A 22,135-nucleotide genomic window follows, 5' to 3' on the forward strand; every position below is an offset into this window, starting at 1 on the left:
GTTAAAAAAAATAAAATAAAATCTGGTCTGCACATATCCTGCCCAGCTTAAAATCATTCTGAAGACAATTGTTTTATAATGTATTGTTTTTTAACAGTTATGATGATTGTTTAATGTAGAGATGCTTCATTTTACTTCATAATAGCAATAGCACTTACGCTTATATACTGCTTCATAGTGCTTTACAGCCCTCTCTAAGCAATTTGTAAGCATATTGCCCCCAGCAATCTGGGTCCTCATTTTACCGACCTCGGAAAGATGGAAGGCTGAGTCAACTTTGAGCCAGTCAGGATCGAACTCCTGGCAGTTGGCAGAGTAGCCTGCCATACTGCACTCTAAGAATGATATTTCAGAAAAAGACAATGTATGTTCTTTTGTCTTAGCATTTTCCCACAAATTTAGGGTCTTCTTTTTTTAGATCAACCAAGTATTGATTGCAACAGGAATTGCCCAACGTCACAGACTAAGAAACAGTGACTGGCCCAAGTTGTTGTTGAACTTAGGTATGAAAGCCAGCTGGATAAACTTAAAGGTCACCTGACTGGCTTTCATACCTAAGATGGAACTAGAATTCCTAGTCTCCTGGTTTCTAGTCTGATGTCTTAACTGCTAGACCGAATTGTCTCTCAAAGACAGGATACAAATGTTGAACTAAAACTATATACAGGAGGAACATAATTAATTTGGAGTCCATGGCCATAATAAATCTAATAGATTATGATCATAAAGATGGTAATCTTATCAATACTTTTTTAAGGCTGTAAAAATAAAGCAAAGTGGAGTTAGGAGGTGGGACAGGAATAGTTAAATGTTTGGAAACATATTATAATAAAAAGAAATAACTCTCTAAAAGTCCAATAGCAATAGCACTTAGACTTATATACAGGTTCATAGTGCTTTTACAGCCCTCTCTAAGTGGTTTACAGAGTTAGCATATTGCCCCAACAATCTGGGTCCTCATTTAACCCACCTCGGAAGGATGGAAGGCTGAGTCAACCTTGAGCCGGTGAGATTCGATCTGCTGAACTGCAGCTAGCAGTCAGCTGAAGTTGCCTGCAGTACTGCACTCTAGCCACTGCACCACTTTGGTTTTTTAATACTAGTTTTGCTACAACATTAGTTATAATTATGATCTGATAAGCAAATTCATCCACATCAGTTTTTAACCATAATCTTAGGAAAGCAAAGAATATCTGTTTTCTTGTTTAACGAAAAGTTGAAGCATATTTTCCAGAATAATCCTGAAATGAAAAGATCAGATTGATCCCTTCCGTTGGTGTCCAATTCCATTATCTTGAGTAGAAGAGGAAGGCTCAGTTTAGCAATCTAGTTTAGTACCAGAAAATTAATAAAACAGACCCAAAGATATTTTTTCCTGCTTGTCTTTTTACTGTTATTAGAGCTCCAACACAGACTTCACCACTTTTTACCTCTTTTACCTACTATGTATAGTAATACATACATAATTCCTTATCTCATATCAGGATGTCCTAGCTTTCTAATGAGATAGCTTATCTAGGATGTTTATCTGTTAATCTTATAAAGAAGAAACAATGGCTATAAATGCCTTTCACTCTCAGAGGTTAAAAAAAAAATATTTATATTTCTCCAGCTTTAAAGGCAAGTACTGCCTGCTGCAAAGGGGTGTGAAAATTGAATGGTTATCCTGGGAGAGCCTACTTTAACTTTTCCGTTAGAAAGAGCTATGAGGAACTTGAAACAAACTCAGATTCTTTTTTTGTTGATGTTGTTGTCCTAGATCCCAAAAAAATGTTATCATGTGGAACAGTTCATATTGAGTGCTGCTTATCATGAAACCTATAGTAAAGTTGGTCAAAGTTTTGAGTTTTAATCTTTGGTAATGAAAAAAAACATTTGTTATATTTATTTATTTTTATTTTATTCATATTTCTATGCCACCCACTCTCTGAGGACTCTGGGCGGCTTACACCAAAGGCAGTATACTAAATAGCATATTCCCCCAACAGTCTGGGTCCTCATTTTACCCACCTCAGAAGGATGGAAGGCTGAGTCAACCCTGAGCCGGTGAGATTTGATCCGCTGATCTGCTGAACTAGCAGTCAGCTGAAGTAGCTGCAGTACTGCACTCTAACCACTGCGCCACCTCGGCTCTTTTCTGATGGAATATTTCTGATAGGGCTGATTTGTTCTGGATTTTAAAAAAAGTTCATTTTTTAATTTAGGATTTTATAATGTTGCTTCTGTGGCTGTTTTAAAATTAGTGCTAAATTCACTGGTAATAATGGAAGGATATTATTGTTTGTTGATTTTTTCACCATAATTTTGTATACAGGTAGTCTTCAATTTACAACCATTCATTTAGTGACCATTTGAAGATACAACAGCTGTGAAAAAAGTGACTTATGACCTGTTCTCGCACTTACGACCATCACAGTATCAAATTTCAAGCACTTAAACTCCTGCATGTATTTATGAGAGTTGCTGCATTCTAGGGTCATGTGATTGTCCTGAGATGGGTGGCAAACAAATTTAATGATAATTTGCGACTTTTCCAGCCAGCTTCCAACAAGCAAAGTCAATGGAGGAAGCTGAATTCGCATAACAATCACATGATTTACTTACCAACTGCAATGACTCGCTTAAGAACCATGGCATAAGAGATTGTAAAATCAACCACAATTCATCAACCACCTTGCTTAGCAATGGAAATTCTGGTCCTAATTGTGGCCTTAAGTCGAGGATTACTTGTAAAAGTTAAAAATAAATTAAATTACTTTTTAAAAAAGTTATATAGAAAGGAAGCTTATAAGTTCATAAAATATTGTTGATATACAGTAGGTGTCAAAAGAAATAAAAGAATGGGAAATATTTGATATTTTTTGTTTTTAATTTTCTTAGCATGGATGAAAAAAAGAAGAAACAATCCACCTACACTTGAGGTAAGGTGTGCTATTACATACACTGTATCAATTGTTTCAACTGTATTTTTATTATGTCCCGGGCTGAACATCCAGACTTTTCACTCAATCTTTTGTCTACTACTATCATCCCAGTGTGGTTGTTAATTTTTAACTGGCTCAATAAAGATAATTCCCTGGCTTTTATACCTATCTCTGTCTCTTCAGGGCCCCCAAAAGATCCTCTAGTATTGCCTATAATTCTGGGGGTTTTTTTGCTGAATTTTCCCAGGTTCTTCAAGAATGGCTGGAATAATTAAGTGATATTTTTTCCATTTTACAGCTAACGGCAACACTACATCTTTTTTACTAGATACATTTGTCCCAAAAAACTTGGAGAAAGGTGGTGCTGGAATATATAGGAAGCGTGTTAATGTGTGTGTGTGTGCGCGCGTGTGTGTGTGTTGTTGAATTTAAAGGATAAGTGATCTTAAAATCTGAACGGTGAACCTAGTCCAAAGAAATTACCTATTCCTTTCCCTGCCTCCTTCTCTAAGGCATGTGTAAATCTGTGTGGCAGGTCATTTGTATCTTGATATTATTATTAAGACATTTTTTTTTCTAAAATGGCTGCCAGATAGATTGATTTGGTTTCTGTATTAGACAGCCTCTGACAACACCTGCTGATACAGTAAATGCTCTTTGACAGCTATTGAAGGGAGGGATGCTTGTGACCATATTTCTTGTTGAAATTGTTCTATAGCAAATCTCCCTGCCCACATCTTTCACTGAGGCAAGTGACAAATTATCCTCCCCCAGATCCCACTTTTTGGGAGATGTGGAAAGAATTTGAAATGTCAGTTATTGTATTTTACTGAGCCTCTATTCTATTGTCTCACTTATTGCCCCAACAGATTCATTCCCAAATCTTGCCACTATACTTAACACTGTTTTTCTGGGAACATTACTCTCTGAACTGACAAACAGAATTTCCTCTTTTCCTGCTTTCTTCTGTTGGTATCTTTGCAATCCTATATCTGCACCATGTAATCATGCACTATGTAATAATCATTATGTAATCTGCATCATGTAAAGCGCTAGGCTTGTTGACTGGAAAGCCGGCAGCCCTGGATTGAGACCCGAGCGCCATGCAATGTTCTCACCGCAGCTCCTGCCAGCCTAGCAGCTGGAAAGCATGCAAATGCAAGTAGATAAATAGGTACCACTTTGGTGGGAAGGTAACAGCGCTCTGTGACATCATGCTGGCCACATGAGCACAGAAATGTCTTCAGACAGCTCTGGTTCAATGACCTTGAGATGGAGATGAGCACCTGCCCCCTCTTGTCAGCAACGACTAGTGGAGTAAAATCCGCAGGAACTCCTTATCATGTAATCAGGCTATGAAACAACAAAATAAAACCCTGTAAAAGTGGCAAAGGTTTTGAATGGGAAAGGATGACGCCAAAATACATTAGAATCTCCCTCTTAATGGATGAGTACTGGATCCATTACAGCATACTTCCCAAATCTGGCATTCTTCAGGTTGCTTCATCATTAACATATTTTAAAATACTTGACTGTATGAAATTACATTTACTTATTAGCAAGCTGTAGTGGCTTTCCTTACACATTACACTCACAGTGACTTATGCCCTAATCACTTCCTCATATTGCTTCCTCAACTCAACTCATTGGATGCCTCTGAAGACGATCGGAAACTGCAGTTGGTATAAATTGTTGGTGGGGATTACCTGCCAAGAGAATTTTGCAACTGCACTTTGAGCCCTGCGTTACTTTCCAGCAGGTTTCCAGGTGTAATTCAAAATATTTGTCTCTAAAGTGCTATACAGCTTGGTGCTAAGGTATCTTCAGGATTGCCTTCATCTATTAGAAATAGCCTTTCTGGTAGGTTCTTGGAAGCTTCTGGTTATTTTTTATGTACTTTTGCAAGGAAAGGGAAAATGGAGACTAGGAGATGCGGTTTCTTGGTTTCTCCACAAGGAATAGGAGATAGCCTTTCCTTGCAATTAAAACTCAAGCCACTTCTGTTAATGTTTCAGAAGCTACTCTTCAGTATACGTGATGACTACTTGATTGTCAGCATGTTTGAATTTTAAATGTAACTGTTTTATTTATTTGTCTTGCACTTTGGTTGTGATATTTTTTTTCTTACAACTATTGTTATTCTACTCTTGCTACAATTTTGATTTTAAGTGATGCTTACTGTGGATGTTTTAATTAGCTGTATGCTTTTTATTGGATTGCTGTAAAATGGGATGAGTCTGTTGACTTAGCAGAATACAGTTAGAATGAAAGAACGAACGAATGAATGAGTGTTCATACATTATGCTAAGCCAAAAATAAGCAAGTAGATAAGATGAATGAATATAGCTTAGTGTGATTGTGACACTTAGTTGGTTGAGTTGAAGAAAGCTCTGGTAGTGACATTTGGAGACTCTCCTGATACCTGCCACATTAAAAATAGCAATGCTATTAAATTAAGAAAAGCCGAAGAGAAAAAACAGAAGAATTAAAAGAAAGAAGGGAAAATTGTAAGAAAAAGAAAAGTTTGTGCAACTAGCGGTAATTCTATTTCAGTACGATTAAAAAAAATCAGATGTGTTCAATTTTAATTTTCTTCTGTGTTTTAGAATAGAATAGAATAGAATTCTTTATTGACCAAGTGTGATTGGACACACAAGGAATTTGTCTTGGTGCATATGCGCTCAGTGTACATAAAAGATACATTCGTCAAGAATAATAAAGTACAACACTTAATAATAGTCATAGGGAACAAATAAGCAATCAAATCATATTAGGAAACAGTCAATATAAATCGTAAGGATACCAGACCAAGGTTACAGTCATACAGTCATAAGTGAGAGGAGATGGTGATAGGAACGATGAGAAGATTAATAGTAATGCAGACTTAATAACTAGTTTGACAGTGTTGAAGGAATTGTTTGTTTAGCAGAGTGATGGCGTTCGGAGAAAAACTGTTCTTGTGTCTAGTTGTTCTGTATAGCGTAGTTTTGGGGGTTGGAGTTGAAACAGTTTATGTCCAGGATGCGAGGGGTCTAAATATTTTCACAGCCCTCTTTTTGACTCGTGCTGTATACAGGTCCTCAGTGGAAGGCAGGTTGGTAGCAATTCTTTTTTCTGCAGTTCTAATTATCCTCTGAAGTCTGTGTCTGTCTTGTTGGGTTGCAGAGGCAAACCAGACACTTATAGAGGTGCAGATGACAGACTCAATAATTCCTCTGTGGAACTGGATCAGCAGCTCCTTGGGCAGTTTGAGCTTTCTGAGTTGGTGCAGAAAGAACATTCTTCGTTGTGTTTTTTTGATGACGTTTTTGATGTTAGATGTCCATTTTAAGTCTTGACATATGGTAGAACCTAGAAATTTGAAGGTCTCTACTGTTGATACTGTGTTGTCTAGTATTGTAAGAGGTGGTAGTATGGAAGGGTTTCTCCTGAAGTCCACCACCATTTCTACGGTTTTGAGTGTGTTCAGTTCCAGATTTTTCTGGTCGCATAAATGTCTTCCTCTACCATGGACTCTAGATTTATTGGTCTCCTGCTTCCAGCATGTCCTCTCCCTGTAAGCAATGATTATAAGAGCTAGGAGAGGTAGGAAGAATTGTCCAACACATTGAGAGGGTTGCCAGATTTGGGCTGGCTATTACAAAATATCTTTTCATGAGCTATTAATTTTAAGACAAAACATACCTTTTTTCTTTGGATCTGTTTTTTCAAACAAGGTTCAGAAACAATTGATCAAATGGGCTCCATTGAATGCTAATAATAAACTATTGCAAAAGGCAGATTTTGAAACAGCTTCCATCCTGTGAGGTTATCTTTACCACCTTAAAACAATAACTTCCTACCACAGGTTCTTGGGAAGGATTCAGTAGTGGATAAAAATGCCAAATCCAGCTTAAAAATCTGGCAGACTGTGCTACCAAACATCTTAATATTTCCCTGGAATGCCAGGAATTCATGTTATCCCTGTAAGTACCAGTGGCTTGAGGTAATATTTGGAGTTGAGAAATGGACAGAGGCAAATGATTTTGCATTCAATGTCTTTTTTCATGTCTTTATTCTTCTCTTTCCATGCATCTTGAGCCTTAAACCCAGTTTAAATAATAGTCTGCTGGACTGTTACATTCAGTTAGACTCCCTGTTTTTCATTGGAATGCTGTAAGCTGGGTGAGTTAAAGACTACTGATCTTATTAGAGTAAAAATACTCTCTTGATTTTCCCCAACAGTTTTTTTTTATGAGGAGATAGGTTTTAATATGAAATTGAATTCATTAATGTGTTTCTTAGCTGGTATGGGAGGTCTGAAAATGGTTAAAAATAAAAAGTATGGTAAAGAACTATTTTTCATTTCTAATGTGCTATGTGTTTGCTATGCAGTAATAAAAACTAAGTGGCTTTTGAATTGCACAGTTGGATACAAGGTGAAATGTTAAAGAGAAGAGAAACTTTTCATGACAGCTCCTGTCTTCTTCCAAACTATTTCGAGCATTTCCATAATTATTTGTTTTGACAGCCTTCTTGTCAAGGAAGGAAAATGTACTTTACTGAGTAGTAATAAGCATAAAGTTTCAATTATTATCTCCCCACCATCATCCCTAGAAGAGAATAATTAAATTGAAAATTACATTATATTTAGTTATCATAGTGTATGCTCATCTTCCTTATTTGATTGTAAGAATATTATTTATTCTAGGGAAGCGGGGAAGACAGCGGTCAGGAAAGGGTTATCTGCTCCTAATCCAGCGAAGATCGGGTCAGGAAGTTGATAAGCTCCTCCTCCTTTGCTTCTCCAGCTTTCTGACTCGATCTGTGCTGGATCGAACGCACATAGCCTTTCTCCTGCCTTGCAGTCTTGATATCTAACTCTAATTTGGTCCTTTTGTTTCTAAATTTCTTCAAATCGCTTGCTGAGGTGCACAGCGAGAAGGGCTGCTTCGGTCCAACTCCGCTGCGACCGCTTGCGGTCTTTGTGGATTGAGGCCCCTTGCTGGGTCTCTCCCGCTCGGTGGGAACGGTTCACGCCGGATTCCGCCGCTGAGAGCCTCCTCGTGGAGTTGAGGCTCTCTGTCTCTTCATAGCGGCTGCCCTTGTATTCCGGCGAGACGATCTCTCCCTCGCCGAAGGCACCTCTCGGCGGCTTAAATTGCTGCCGCTAGCAGCCGCTTCGTGCCTGCCGCCGCCCCTGAGCCGCTCAGCGTCCAATCGCTTCGCCATCGCTTGCGCTCGCCGCCAGACCTTCCCCGGCTCCAAATCAACGGAGCGAAGAAGCGGTATTGTAAAGAAGGCGTTTTCACGCCGGGGCTATTATTTGGGGCTTTTCCTCCTGGCTTCGACGGCGTCTGGAGAGTAATCTTATACCGGCCGCCATTTTGTCGCCCTAGGCCACCACTGAGCGCTTGAATTTAACGGACGCCATTTTGCCTCACCTCGTGGCATTAGAGGCCTAATTCTAAACAGCATGGCATCGCGTCCTCCTAGGGCTAATAAACGCCATGCCTCTGAGGACCCGGCTCCGGGCTCTTCATCAGCTGAGCCACCAAAAAAATCAAAAAAATCTCAGGCCTCTAGGGAGGAGAAGAAGGCGGCGGCCAAGGCTAAAGAGGAGCTTCGCCTGCACCAGGCCATTGAGCGCTCCATTCAGAAAGCCATCAAGGAGGCCTCTGTTAGGGAGGCCCCAAGCCTTCAAGGGGGTATTGTCACTCTAGCCCCACTGGCCCCCCAGGCCTCTGTGGCCACTCCACCTGGGCCAACGGAATTGCAGGCCCAGGAATCACGCCCTTTATCTCCGGATGGGGGTCAGTTACCTGCCCCTCCACAAAAGGGGATTTGTGAAGCCCTTTTCGGGGCACAGCCCGATACTCCTCCCCAAGACCAGGCTCCCGCCTCTTCTACCCCTTTAGAAACGGCACCTTCTAATTTGGGGAGTAATGTACCCCCGGGGCCCTCTGTTACCCCTGAAATCCTGGCGTTCATTCAATCTGCTATTCAAAAAGGAGTTCAAGCAGAATTAATGAAGCAGCGCAGAACATCCTCCTGGGTGGCTGAATCTGCCTGCTCGAATCTGGAAATGGAGGGTTCCCTTTTGCAAGAGGCTCAGGCCACCCCTGCGATTGCTGCCTCTTCGGGGGCACCATCCGAGCATCCATCTTACCATGATGAGGATGCTAGGGAAAGGGAGCTCTCAGACGATGAGGACCTTGCCCCTGATCAGCCATCCTTCATAGGCTTATTTAAACCCCACCTTTTTAGGTCCCTCTTACACAAAGCCAAGTTGACTACCCGCCTGGGTACCCCTCAGGCCGTCCCTTCTTCCAGCGGGGACAATCAGAGCTCTATTCCCCTCTTTGAGGTCCCAGAGATTGAAACCGAGGAGATTCCGGGTCCCAAGCTTTTTAGAGACGTTCTTAAGAAACAGTGGTCGGCGCCTGCTTCGGGGCCTAACCCTAACCAGCTTGACAGGCGCTTTTACAACATGGCCCCTGAGTTGGGCTCCCTGCTCCAGCTCCCGACTGTGGATCCTCCGGTAGCAGCCCTTCCGGCGCCCTCTAATGCTACTGGCCCTCCTGAGGAAAACCTCCGGCCGGAGGACAAACGACTGGAGCAGTCGCTAGTTAAATCTCATTTGGCTTCGTCCTGGGCAGCTAAATCTGCTATGGCCTCGTCCTTTTTTAATAGGGCGTGCATTTTATGGATTCGACAACTGCAGGACAGGCTTCCAGTGTCGGATTCCAGGACCCATCAGGACCTTAACAAAATTTTAGCTGCCCTGGAATTTTCCGCCGACGCGACGCTTAATGCGTCCCGTTTCTCAGCTAAGGCAATTGGATCAGCCATAACTTCCCGGCGGTTGCTCTGGCTACGGAATTGGCAGGCGGACGCCAAATCAAAGTGGCGCCTCGCCTCCGCAGCCTTTGAGGGCCCCCTCCTTTTCGGGGCACCATTAGAACCTCTCTTAATTGAAACAAAAGACAAGAAACGTATCCTTCCACCTGTCTCTAGGCGTTCTGAGCATCGCCCTTCCCCGGCTAATTTTCGTTCCTTTCGTCAGCCGGAGTTTCCCTATTCGGGGGGTAGGTTCCCCAGGGCCTCCTTTCCCCGTTCCAGAATTCCGGAACACCAGGGATATCAAAATCAAAGGGGATTCTCCAGACGTCCTCCCCGGGGTTCCCGGGGTCGTCCCTTCCGCAGGTCCAGATAGCCCTCTCCCCTCTCCTCCCATTGGGGGCCGCCTGGCTCTTTTTGCCAGCCAGTGGGAGAGTTCTTCCTCTGATGCTTGGGTCCGGGAGACGGTTAGGTGGGGCCTCTCCCTCGAATTTCCCTCCACTCCTCCCGACCGGTTTCTGCGATGCCCTCTTTCTCGGGATCGCGATAAACGGCTCCTGCTGGCCTCTGCTATCAAACATCTACTTGACATTCGGGCCATCGAGCCGGTGCCACAGGAGCAGCAGGGACAGGGCTTTTATTCCCGCCTGTTCCTCGTTCAGAAATCTTCGGGAGGTTGGAGGGCAATTCTAGACCTTAAGTCCTTGAACCGCTGGGTTCCCTACCGGCGGTTCAAGATGCAGTCCCTTTCCTCGATTCTGGATAGCATCAGGGTCGGGGACTTCCTCACGTCAATTGACCTGACTGAGGCCTACCTTCATGTCCCTATTCATCCGGCGTATGTCAAATTCCTCCGGTTTTGCCATGCGGGTCGCCACTACCAGTACCGCGCCCTTCCATTCGGCCTTTCCTCGGCCCCCCGAGTGTTCACTAAATTGATGGCCGCTATTGCGGCTCACCTTCGAGCTCTACCAATTCGGATCCTTTGTTATCTAGACGACCTTCTCATTCTATCGAGCTCGGAGGATCGGGCGCATCAGGATTTGGACACCACCCTCCAGATCCTGACGGCTCACGGTTTCTCCATCAATAGGGCCAAGAGCCACCTGGTACCCACGACCCGCATTCAACACCTAGGGGCTGTCATCGATACGGTCGAGAGCAGGGTCTTCCTTTCCGAGGAGCGGCTGTCCAGCCTGCGGTCTCTGGTCAGCTCGGTCGCCCAGGGATCCCCTGTTTCCTTGGCGACCCTTTCTCAACTCCTCGGGAAGATGGTCTCGTGCATCGGCATCGTGCCATGGGCCCGTCTCCACTGCAGGCCTCTGCAGTGGTTTCTTCTCCCGTATCAGAAGTCCCACAATTCGGCTTCTAATCAAATTGTTCACCTTAACCCCTCTGTCCTTCAGTCCCTCCATTGGTGGTCCTCCAGGTCCCTGTTCAAGGGGAGGGAGTTCAGGGAGCCCAACCCGGTCGTCCTAACAACGGACGCCAGCCTTCTGGGCTGGGGGGCCCACGTTCACTCACGCATGGCCCAGGGCTCTTGGACCTCGGAGGACAGATCGCACAACATAAACTGGCTGGAGCTCCGGGCCATCTTCCTGGCCCTCAGGGTTTTCAAGGACATCGTCAAGGACCGACACGTAATTGTCCGGACGGACAACGTGGCAGCCAAGGCCAATGTCAATCGCCTGGGGGGGACCCGCTCCCGCTCCCTCATGGACGAAGCGGAGCGACTGGGGACCTGGGCGGAGGCCAACCTGCGCTCCCTGCGAGCAGTCCATATCTCCGGCCTAGTCAACACCCAGGCCGACTGGCTGAGCCGCTCCATGCTGGATCACGGCGAGTGGCGCCTCGACCCGATCCTTTTCCAACGGATCACACGTCGCTTCGGGGAACCGGTGGTGGACTTGTTCGCGACAAGGGACAATCGCCAGACACCTCGGTTTGTCTCCAGATTTCCGGACCTGATGGCAGAGGCCACGGACGCGCTCCTGAGCACGTGGCCCAAGGGTCTACTTTATGCCTTCCCCCCCCTCCCCCTCCTATCCAGGGTCGTCCGAAAACTTCTGGAGGAACGGGCAGAGCTAATCCTCATCGCTCCTTACTGGCCCCGTCGGCCTTGGTTTGCCGACCTTCAGGCTCTATCGATTCGTCCTCCGTGGCGTCTTCCCTCCGCCGACGTCGTCCTTCGCCAGGGATCGCTCCGCCATCCGGACGCCTCCTGGCTACAACTAACCGCATGGCGGTTGAGCGCCAGCTCCTGACAGAGTCTCTCCTGCCCGACGACGTGATAGACACCATCTTGGCGGCGCGCCGTCCGGCCACGGTACGCATCTACGCAGCTACATGGCGCTCCTTCGCGGAATGGTGTATGCCTCACGGGATCGATCCGAAGCAGGCTTCTACTAACCAGGTACTCATCTTCCTTCAGAAGGGGTTAGCCGCCGGCCTGGCGCCAAACACGTTACGCAGGCAAGTAGCCGCTCTGTCTTCCATTCTCTGTTTGGGGTCCCGTAACTCCCTGGCTCATCGTCCACTGATTCGTTTGTTCCTCAGGGGGGCTTCGAATCTTCGGCCCCCTCCAGTGCACCGTTACCCTACCTGGGACCTCCCAAAGGTGTTAAACGCCCTCACGCGGGAACCCTTTGAGCCTATTCGTACTGTGTCTTTACGTTTTCTCTCCTATAAGGTATCCTTCTTGGTTGCAATCACCTCTGCCAGGCGGATTTCAGAGTTGGCTGCCCTCTCCATGAGGGCTGATCTCTGCGTTTTTCACCCGGACAGGGTGGTCCTTCGCCTGGATCCTACCTTTTTGCCAAAAGTCAATTCCCCGTTTCACCGGTCCCAGGAATTAATTCTTCCCGATTTTTGCCCCCACCCTTCCCACCCTAGGGAACGGGTTTGGCATTCCCTAGATGTTCGCCGTGCGCTCCGCATCTACCTTAGGCAGACTTCCTCGTTCCGCAGGTCGGAGGCACTTTTCGTCTCCTTCCAACCGTCCACTCTGGGTCTTAAGGTCTCCTCTCACACTGTGGGTCGTTGGCTCCGTGCCACCATTGCTTCATGCTACGAGGCTTCTTCCACTCCGACCCCTAGGCGTGTCACTGCTCACTCCACCCGCAGTGCCGCCACTTCAGCAGCTTGGGCAACTCAAGCTTCCCTGTTAGACATCTGCCGGGCCGCCACTTGGGCATCCCCTACTCCCTTTATCCGCCACTATAGAATTGATACATTCGCTTCGGCTGAGGCGGCATTCGGCCGTCGAGTTCTCCAACAGGTGTGTGTGGACCAGGCCTCCACGTCCCGGGCGGGTCCCACCCTATAGTGCTCGGGCTTTGGCATGTCCCTTTCCTGACCGCTGTCTTCCCCGCTTCCCTAGAATGGGCGTTGTCTTACCTGAACGCCCCTTCTGGGGACCGGGAAGACAGCGGTCAGCCCCACCCCTTTTCCCCGCCGGTTCGTTTCGGCCGGGCCACTTCTTTCTCAATTCCTCTAGGTGGGCTAGTGCGTCGTCAGGAAGGCATCACATCCTCGTCCGAAAGCTGGAGAAGCAAAGGAGGAGGAGCTTATCAACTTCCTGACCCGATCTTCGCTGGATTAGGAGCAGATAACCCTTTCCTGACCGCTGTCTTCCCGGTCCCCAGAAGGGGCGTTCAGGTAAGACAACGCCCATTTCAGGAATAGCATGAGAGAAACTAACTCCAATCACGGTGATTCATTTTCATTGAATTCTAAGTTCCTATCATCCAACTGCAGGATGGTTTAAGAATTATATTTTCAGTGACACTTTGCCTGCATACTTTATTTATGCTTGCCTGTTTATATATTCTGTTTCTTAAATGTAGGCTGCAACGTTTTTGTAGATTAATTGACTAGACTAGTCAATTAAAAGCTTTTAATTAATTTCTCTATAATTAAAACAGCAGGCGTATTTTCTTACTTCCAGTAAATCACCTATGAGAATGGCAGACGCATGAAGAAATTGTGCCTTTGTAAGATGGTGCCCAGAGCATATAACTTACCTTTCTTATTAAAATGAAAGGTTTTTTATCTTTCTGAACTGTATGAAATGGTACAAATACTACACTAAGTTATAGTTTGTTTAACTATTTGTTTATTAAATAATAATTGTCTGAGTTTCTACATGTTAAAGAATAAACTGCCAATAGTATTTTAATCTAATAGAAGGCTAGGTCAGAGGTTTTTTTCTTGGTACAAATAAGCTATGTTTAGTGCCTTTTAACTTTGAAATTAAGTCTTGGATAAGTCCTTTTGTCTCTTAAGTCCTTTTACCTGGTATTGGACATGGTGGCAATGTTTGCTGTGCAAATGCTTTTTTGTGTGGGCATATTAAAATGTCTTTCTAATGTATTATCACTTAAGAATATACAAGCTCTGCAAGACACAAGCAAGCCAAATCCTTTTTTTTTAAAAAAAATGTTGATCAGTTACTTTGGGGAGGCTTAAAACATGATGGGAAGGCAGAAACATTGTTCAGCAATCACCATACAGAGGCATATGGCTTTTGATATTAAGTGTAATTTATTGTATACCTGATTAGATGCAAATAATCTTATCTCACATGAATTTTTCATACAGTATCATCCTTTAAAGCTGGCTAAGTTGGTCACTAACATCCATTATACTCAAAATGCTCGATGTTAAGAATTACTTCATCCATCTTGAGTCTTCAGTGGTTTAGCCCTTGCTTGTAAAGATAAGAATAAAAAAAAAACTTTATTCATATAGCCAACGGGGCACATAATTTGGTATGTCTTTAGCATTTTCCCACCATCATCGACTACCTGATTATTTAATCAAAATGACTCAGATGATTGTATTTTTTCTTGTAAGTGCCTTATTTGGCTCAACCTTTTCCACCTCTATAATACTCATTTTTTAATATAACAATGATCATATCATATATGAAATTGTTCATATTCAGGTTCTTGCTGCAAGCTCATCAGTATGCATCTGTCATCTTTTTCCTTGATTTGCTTTATTTCATGCTTCCTCACTTTCAACCATGTTGGCTTGCTTAATGTCTCTTTTTCCAAATCAGAAATATCGTTTAGTGTATTTTGCAAGATAATTATTCTGTACATATTATTGCAATAGCCCAAACTCCCTTTTTACAATCTTAGAATCCCTATTTGGTGTAGAATCAGGGCGACTGGATAATGCTGAGCATTTACTGGTGGCATGCCCTCCCTGACACCTACATGGAGTTCACAGCAGATATTTTTTTCATAGGAAACATCTGTCACTACTAGGATTGAACTCTCAGCCTTCCAAGTGAGAGACAAACATCTTCACCACTAGGCCAACATGCCACTTGTTATTGCAATAGGCCAGTTATATTAAAAAGTAGTTGCCAGCTTTCATACAATGAACAAATGTTAATGTAGCTTCCACTACACTTAACTATAACCCAGGCAGTTTAAAGTCTTTGAAGTCATCCAGTATGAATTTCTGAAGGTATCTATAAAATGTTTCATCTCAGAAGGAACTAAGCTTGGCTGTTTGTGGGCAATTACACTTAGAGATGTTTGGAGAATGTATATGCTTTACTTTACTTTACTTTTATTAGACTTCTATACCGCCCTTCTCCCGAAGGACTCAGAGCGGTGTACAGCCATATTAAAAAACATAAAATTTACAAAATTTAAAAACCATTAAAATCAAATATACAAAAATTTGGCCCACAAATTAAAAACTAACATACACCCATTAAAATTCATATTCGTGTTAGGCCAGCCTGGCTTGTTGAAACAAGACGGTCTTCAGGGCGTGGCGAAAGGTGCGCAGGTCGGGGATCATACGCATATCTAGGGGCAGCTCATTCCAGAGGGCTGGTGCCCCCACAGAGAAGGCTGTCCCCCTGGGCGTCGCCAGTCAACATTGCTTGGCCGACGGCACCCTGAGGAGTCCCTCTCTGTGGGAGCATATTGGCCAGTGGGAGGCTGTCAATGGCAGAAGGCGGTCTCGTATATATCCCGGTCCTAAGCCATGGAGCGCTTTAAACCAACATCTTGAATCGCACCCGGAAGATCACTGGGAGCCAGTGCAGCTCGTGCAGGAGAGGTGTCACATGGGTGTGACGAATCGCCCCCATAATCACCCGCGCGGCTGCATTCTGGACCAGTTGGAGCCTCCGAGTGCTCTTCAAGGGGAGCCCCATGTAGAGAGCATTACAGTAGTCCAGATGGGACGTGACGAGGGCATGAGTGACCGTGCGCAGGGCATCCCGGTCCAGAAAGGAACGCAACTGGCGTATCAGGTGAACCTGATAAAAAGCTCCCCTGGCCACGGCCATCATATGATCTTCCAAAGACAGCCGTGCATCCAGGAGAACACCCAAGTTGCAAGCCCTCTCTGAGGGGGCCAGGATCTCACCCCCAATAGTCAGCAATGGAACCAGCTGACTATACCGGGACGCCGGGAACCACAGCCACTCGGTCTTGGAAGGGTTAAGTCTAAGCCTGTTCCTCCCCATCCAGATCCGCACGGCCTCCAGGCACCGGGACATCATGTCAAGGGCATCATTTGGATGGTCTGGGGTGGAGAGGTACAGCTGAGTGTTGTCAGCGTACTGATGGAACTTCACTCCAAAACCACAGATGATCTCGCCCAGCGGCTTCACATAAATGTTGAACAGAAGGGGCGAGAGGACCGACCCTTGAGGCACCCCACAAACAAGGCGCCTTGAGGTCAACATCTGTCCCCCTGCCAACACAAACTGTGTACGGTCGGAGAGGAAGGAGAACCACCGCAACACGGTGCCCCCCACTCCCAACCCTTCCAATCGTCACAGCATGATACCATGGTCGATGGTATCAAAAGCCGCTGAGAGGTCTAATAGGACCAGGACAGAGGAACAACCCCTGTCCTGAGCCCTCCAGCAATCATCAACCAATGCGACCAATGCCGTTTCCGTGCTGTACCCCGGCCTGAAGCCCGACTGGAATGGGTCTAGATCAGTGATGACTAACCTTTTTGCCATCGCGTGCCAGGAGAGGGGGGCGGGGGCGGGTCGCATGCGCACGTGCCCACGTGCATGTGTGCGCAACCCCCTCCCCCCTCCCCCCCGCTCCTGGCATATGATGGCCTGGTAGGCCCGTTTCTCTTTCTTACCTGGTTCCAGATCCTCTCTGTGTATCTGGGAACGGTGAAAACAGCCTTTCCCACTCCCTTGGAGGCCCTACGGAGGCTGAAAGGGCCCATTTCCCAACTCCCGGTGGGACAGGAAGTGACATTTTTTGCTGTCCCCAGCCTCCAGAACCTCTCTAGGAGTCTGTAGGAGCCTCTCTAGGAGTCTGTAGGAGCCTCTCTAGGAGTCTCTGGAGGCTGGGGACAGGAAAAAAGTCACTTCCTGTCCCACCGGGAGTGGGGAAATGGGCCCTTTCAGCCTCCGTAGGGCCTCCAAGGGAGTGGGAAAGGCTGTTTTCACCGTTCCCAGATACACAGAAAGGATCTGGAGCCAGGTAAGAAAGAAAAACGGGCCTTCCCCACCCCGCCACCAGGCCCTCCAGAGGCAGGAAACAGCCTGTTTCCCTACTTCTGGTGGGCCCAGAAGGCCTGAAAATCAGCTGGCCGGCGCGCGCATGTACCCAAGAGCTGAGCTGGCGTGCCCACTAATATGGCTCTGCGTGCCACCTGTGGCACGCGTGCCATAGATTCGCCATCACGGGTCTAGATAATCAGCTTCATCCAGGTACTGAGGAAGTTGTTGCACCACCACACTCTCAACAACCTTCGCAACAAAGCGAGGGTTGGAGACTGGATGATAGTTCGCTAATATAGCCGTGTCCAGGGAAGGCTTCTTGAGGAGGGGCTTCACCACCGCCTCTTTCAGCGAGGGAGGGAAGAAACCCTCACTCAAAGAAGCATTAATAATCCCCTGGAGCCAGCCTTGTGTAACCACCCGGGAGGCCAGCACCAACCAGGAGGGACACAGGTCCAATAAACATGTGGCAGCGCTAAGCCTACCCAGAATCCTGTCCACGTCCTCGGGAGTCACAGGGTCAAACCCCTCCCAGATAACATTCTCAAGACCCACCTCTGTCACCCCATCCGAATCTACCCAATCAGAGTCCAGGCCTTCCCAAATCTGAGTGACTTTGTCATGCAGGAATTGCACAAAATCCTCAGCCCTTCCCTGTAAGGAGTCTTCCCTCGCTCCCAAATGAAGGAGGGAGCGGGTCACCCTAAACAGGGCTGTTGGGTGGTTAATGACTAGTTAATGACTAGTTAATGACTGTTTAATGACTAGATCCCCTATTTCCAGATCACTCTGCCACTGACCAGAGACAAAAATCAGATCCAGAGTGTGTCCCCCAATGTGAATAGTGTCTTGAACTAACTGGGTCAGGTCCAAGGCCGTCATGGAAGCCATGAACTCCCGAGCCACCATAGACGTTTCATCGACAGATGGCAGGTTGAAATCCCCCATAACCATAAGTCTGGGGGTATCAACTGCCATCCCGGCTATCATGTCCTATGCACACATGGATATGTTCTGTACAGAAGCAATACTCAAATGTGACTCCCACATCTAGTAGGATTTAACCAAGGGAGAAATGCAGGGGGAAATAGCTTGCCATGGCTGCCTCCCATATTGATTGGGAACCATCGGTTAGGGAACTGGGATTTCTCCAGTCATCACTGAAGAAAAGCAGGAAAAGAACGCTCTGCATGAAAGTGACTCCTAAGCTATGACAATAACGCTGGTGAGAGTACAAGCCTAGATAGCGACAGATGTTTTGTCAGGGAATGGCCTCATCTTATGTTGTATAATTTTTTCTGTAAAAGTAATTTCTGCAGCAGATAGCAACACTTAGCCAACCCTGGTTAATCTGGAAAAAAAACTAAGGAGGTTTGGACCTGATAAATACTTGAATGGATGACCAAGAGGCATGGTTGTACGCTAGATGAGCAAGTTAACAATACTTTTTGACAAGAAGGCAGTGACAATAGCAAATCACCTCCAGACTGCTCCAAGTGTTATATGTGGATTGGGTTCTATACTGTGATTATGCTCTGTATCTCAGAACCAGTAAATTAGTAAAGGTAAAGGTTCCCCTTGCACATATGTGCTAGTTGTTCCCAACTCTAGGAGGCGGTGCTCATCTCCGTTTCAAAGCCGAAGAGCCAGCACTGTCTGAAGACGTCTCCGTGGTCATGTGGCCGGCATGACTAAATGCCAAAGGCGTACAGAACATTGTTACCTTCCCACCAAAGGTGGTCCCTATTTTTCTACTTGCATTTTTACGTGCTTTTGAACTGGTAGGTTGACAGAAGCTGGGACAAGTAACAGGAGCTCACCCCGTTATGCAGCACTAGGAATTTGAACTGCTGAACTGCCGACCTTTCGATCAACAAGCTCAGCGTCTTAGCCACTGAGCCTCTGCGTCCCCAGTAAATTAGATAAGATTTTTTGCTAGGGGAATAGCAGCCATTACAAGCTAATTTTCCCAATAATCCACCTTGCAGCATTTTTGCCCTTCCCGTGAAAAGGAATAGGAAATAATTATATAAGCTGTACAGATGAAATGCAATAGAATCTCATGCTGTGCTGTTGTGCTGCTCCTCTGTAATATCTGGTCAATGTCATCTTTCCCTTGGAGGCCAAATGTTAGGGGGGAGGAGCCTTTGTTAAATTTATATGTACTCCTTGTGGGTCTGACCTTTGAATGCCAGAAAAATTAGAAAGTTAATTGAAGTCAGTTGAATTGTTTTCAGCTAGCATTAGAGACTCAGTAGGTTTATTACATTGTGATTATAGAGATTCATTATTGTCCAATCTCAGTTTCATTTTGATATGGGAATTTGGTTTCCTTTTCAGCTTGTGTTTTGCAAATAGTCCTTTGATTATACATGGATAATGAATTATATCTTGTTGCATATCTTTGTAAAATTATTTGATACATTTGCTCTGTGTTTTTTCCATTATTTTTTTTTAAAGAAATACATGGTTATAAATTTAAATGATGGGCAGACAATATTTTAAGTCCTTGTTTTGAAAAAGTATTGCAGCATTTTGATACATTATTTATACTGCCACATAGATTCTGCATAGTCCATATATTTGAATAATGTAACTTGAAGACACGGGATATAGGATATCTTCTGATTTTGTTAAGGGCCTAGATGGGGACCTACTTAGGAATCCTTAGGTTACCTTGAATGTACCTTGAATGCGCTCGTGAAAGAATAGTGACCAAGAAAAAGTAATGTGCTGCGTGCTTCTAAGAGAAATTATGGTGATTGACAGCCTCTAGCATGCAGAGTTTGATAATCTTGGACACACATCTAAAACAAAAAGCAAAGGAATCTAAGTTAGCCGTAGCAAAATTCTGACAACTGTATTAGGACAAAGTATTTTATTAAGCCAATTCAGGAATACAAATGAGTATACTTTTGAGTTCTCAAGAAGGGTGGATGAAGTTCACAACAAAAAAGCTGGGGGAAGAGATGTTTAAGTCTACATTCAAAATCATATGAGGTAACTCATCATTCTGAAGCATGCATTTTAAGCAGTAGATTGAACAACGTATAGTAGGCTGCTTCTCACATGGTGCTAGCAATAAACCATGACTTACATCCAGTGATTAGGTCTGTATGCTGTGCTAACCTAAAAATAAACATGCTATAACTTAGTATAATTTGTGAATCCAGCCATAGATTTAGATGGAAAGGTGCCCAAATTAAAATCAAGCTCGAGCATGGGTTGAGATATTTTCCAAGCTGTAGTTAAGACAACTGGGACTGTTGTGTTGATGAAACAAGAAAATTTTAAACATTTCTGACAAATATAAAATGTAGTTACTTCAAACTAATCTTCATAATTAAACAAGTTCATTCATGGTTTCACTGAAATGTTTAAAATCCTCTGAATCGCTATGTTTATTGGCGATTAGAAACTCTATGGACTTTTTGTCTAAAAGAGGATAAATGAAATTGTGATTTATGGTTTTGATGATTAGCTAGGATAGATCATGAAAGGAGAGTTACGATACAACTTTCGAGAGAGAGGTCAGTTTAAAATCATAGTTGCTGCTGTAGAGAAAATCAGAAGCCACTTCCTTGTATCACTTTTTCTATTTTTGTGCTATGTTTTCTTTTTGCATCTTTAGTTTTTTCTTTATTCCTTTGACCCTATAGTATTTTAGTTTGTAGTACTCCCATCCTGGTGTTTAAAATTTTCATTAAAAATTTATGTATATAGTTTATTCTTAATTGGTATTTACTGATAGAAGGGTTTTAATCCATGATTAGCTCATCAATGGAATGGGAATGGGTATGAAATTTTGGGGCAAGTCTGCCACGCCCTTCTAGAATAGGGGTCTCCAACCTTGGCAACTTTACGACTTGTGGACTTCAACTCTCAGAATTCCTCAGCCATAATGCGCTGAGGCATAAAGTTGCCAAGGTTGGAGACCCCTGTTTTAGAGGGATCTCCAGCAATTCAAGGTAGGAGCATGCCCGGAAAAGTGAAAATTAGCATCCTAAACTCCAATGAGTTGAATCTGGATGAAGTCGCCTATGCTGGGCTGGGGGCTGCCTTCCCTGGCCTCTTCAAATGCTACTTGCTGAATGAGGCAAGCTCTTCTATTGTGAAAAGTGAAAGCAACACAACCTACCCACTCAAGCAAAGTGCATCTCCTTAGCATTCATTGTTTCTTTCAGTCAGTTCAATGCGTTACTTTTTTTCCCCAGGAATGTATCCAGAATATGAACTACAGAAAAGAAATGAGAGCTAAAGTTGAAGATTTGGGTGAAAAAACCAAACTCCTTCAGGACAAAGAGGGTCTTGAGGTAGGACCACTTCAAACACAGATTACAGGACATGCATCTGCTTCCAGCTACGGAAAGCCCGAACGCTCAGAAGACCCTGTTAGTACAGCAAATACATTTCAGCCTGGAGCCTGGATGCCTCCTGACCGTAAAAAATAAAAGCCAAGCCTCTCTACCCCCCCACCCCCACCCCATGCAAAGCATCAGGAAAGAGGCACCATTTGGTTAATGAGCAACATGAATGAAGATACTTTTTTAAAATTCCAGGTTATACTTAAAAGCTTAGCAGCATTTTCAAAATGCTTAGATTCTGCTGTTTCTTGTGGAAATGTTTAATTGCTTTTTATAAAATGTCCCATCTCTAATTCTTTTGCCTCTTAAATCATTTGACAATGTTTTCAGTGAAGTTATGCTTCAATAAAATTTAATGCTGCTGTAATCATTACAGATGGTGTCCTACATGACTGTATATATTTTGGCTGTTAATTAATGTTAAAGAGAGTGTATGGCATATCCAATGTATGCAGATATTTTCTTTAAACCTGTCAAACTATTATAACTTCTCATATTCCAAACTGCTTAATGAAATTTAGTCA

At 44.5% G+C, this 22,135-nt stretch overlaps 2 protein-coding genes across 3 annotated transcripts in view; both read left to right on the forward strand.

Annotated features, from left to right (window-relative positions):
* NDUFAF2 (NADH:ubiquinone oxidoreductase complex assembly factor 2) overlaps window positions 1-21,984 on the forward strand; it is a 57,732-nt gene extending 35,748 nt beyond the window's left edge. Inside the window, exons 3-5 of one of the 2 annotated variants that reach the window (XM_087885715.1) lie at window positions 2,881-2,921; window positions 21,462-21,685; window positions 21,727-21,984. In XM_087885715.1, the coding sequence (XP_087741841.1) occupies window positions 2,881-2,921; window positions 21,462-21,685; window positions 21,727-21,784 (323 nt within the window). In that variant the 3' untranslated portion in view covers window positions 21,785-21,984. Of the gene's footprint in view, window positions 1-2,880; window positions 2,922-21,461 lie in introns of both variants that reach the window. The other variant, XM_034440955.3, reaches the window with a different exon arrangement.
* LOC148115061 (uncharacterized) lies at window positions 7,697-11,150 on the forward strand. The gene has a single exon (XM_087885714.1). The coding sequence runs from the start codon at window positions 8,380-8,382 to the stop codon at window positions 10,117-10,119; it is 1,740 nt and encodes a 579-aa protein (XP_087741840.1). The 5' UTR covers window positions 7,697-8,379; the 3' UTR covers window positions 10,120-11,150.
* Window positions 21,985-22,135: the final 151 nt, after the last annotated feature.

The sequence above is a fragment of the Pantherophis guttatus genome, chromosome 2 (assembly GCF_059756535.1).
Source record: "Pantherophis guttatus breed Tessera chromosome 2, ASM5975653v1, whole genome shotgun sequence".
Classification (NCBI taxonomy): Eukaryota; Metazoa; Chordata; class Lepidosauria; order Squamata; family Colubridae; genus Pantherophis; species Pantherophis guttatus.

Excerpts from the sequence above, each read along its gene's own strand:
- LOC148115061 (XM_087885714.1), top strand. The coding sequence starts at position 8,380 with ATGGCATCGCGTCCTCCTAGGGCTAATAAACGCCATGCCTCTGAGGAC.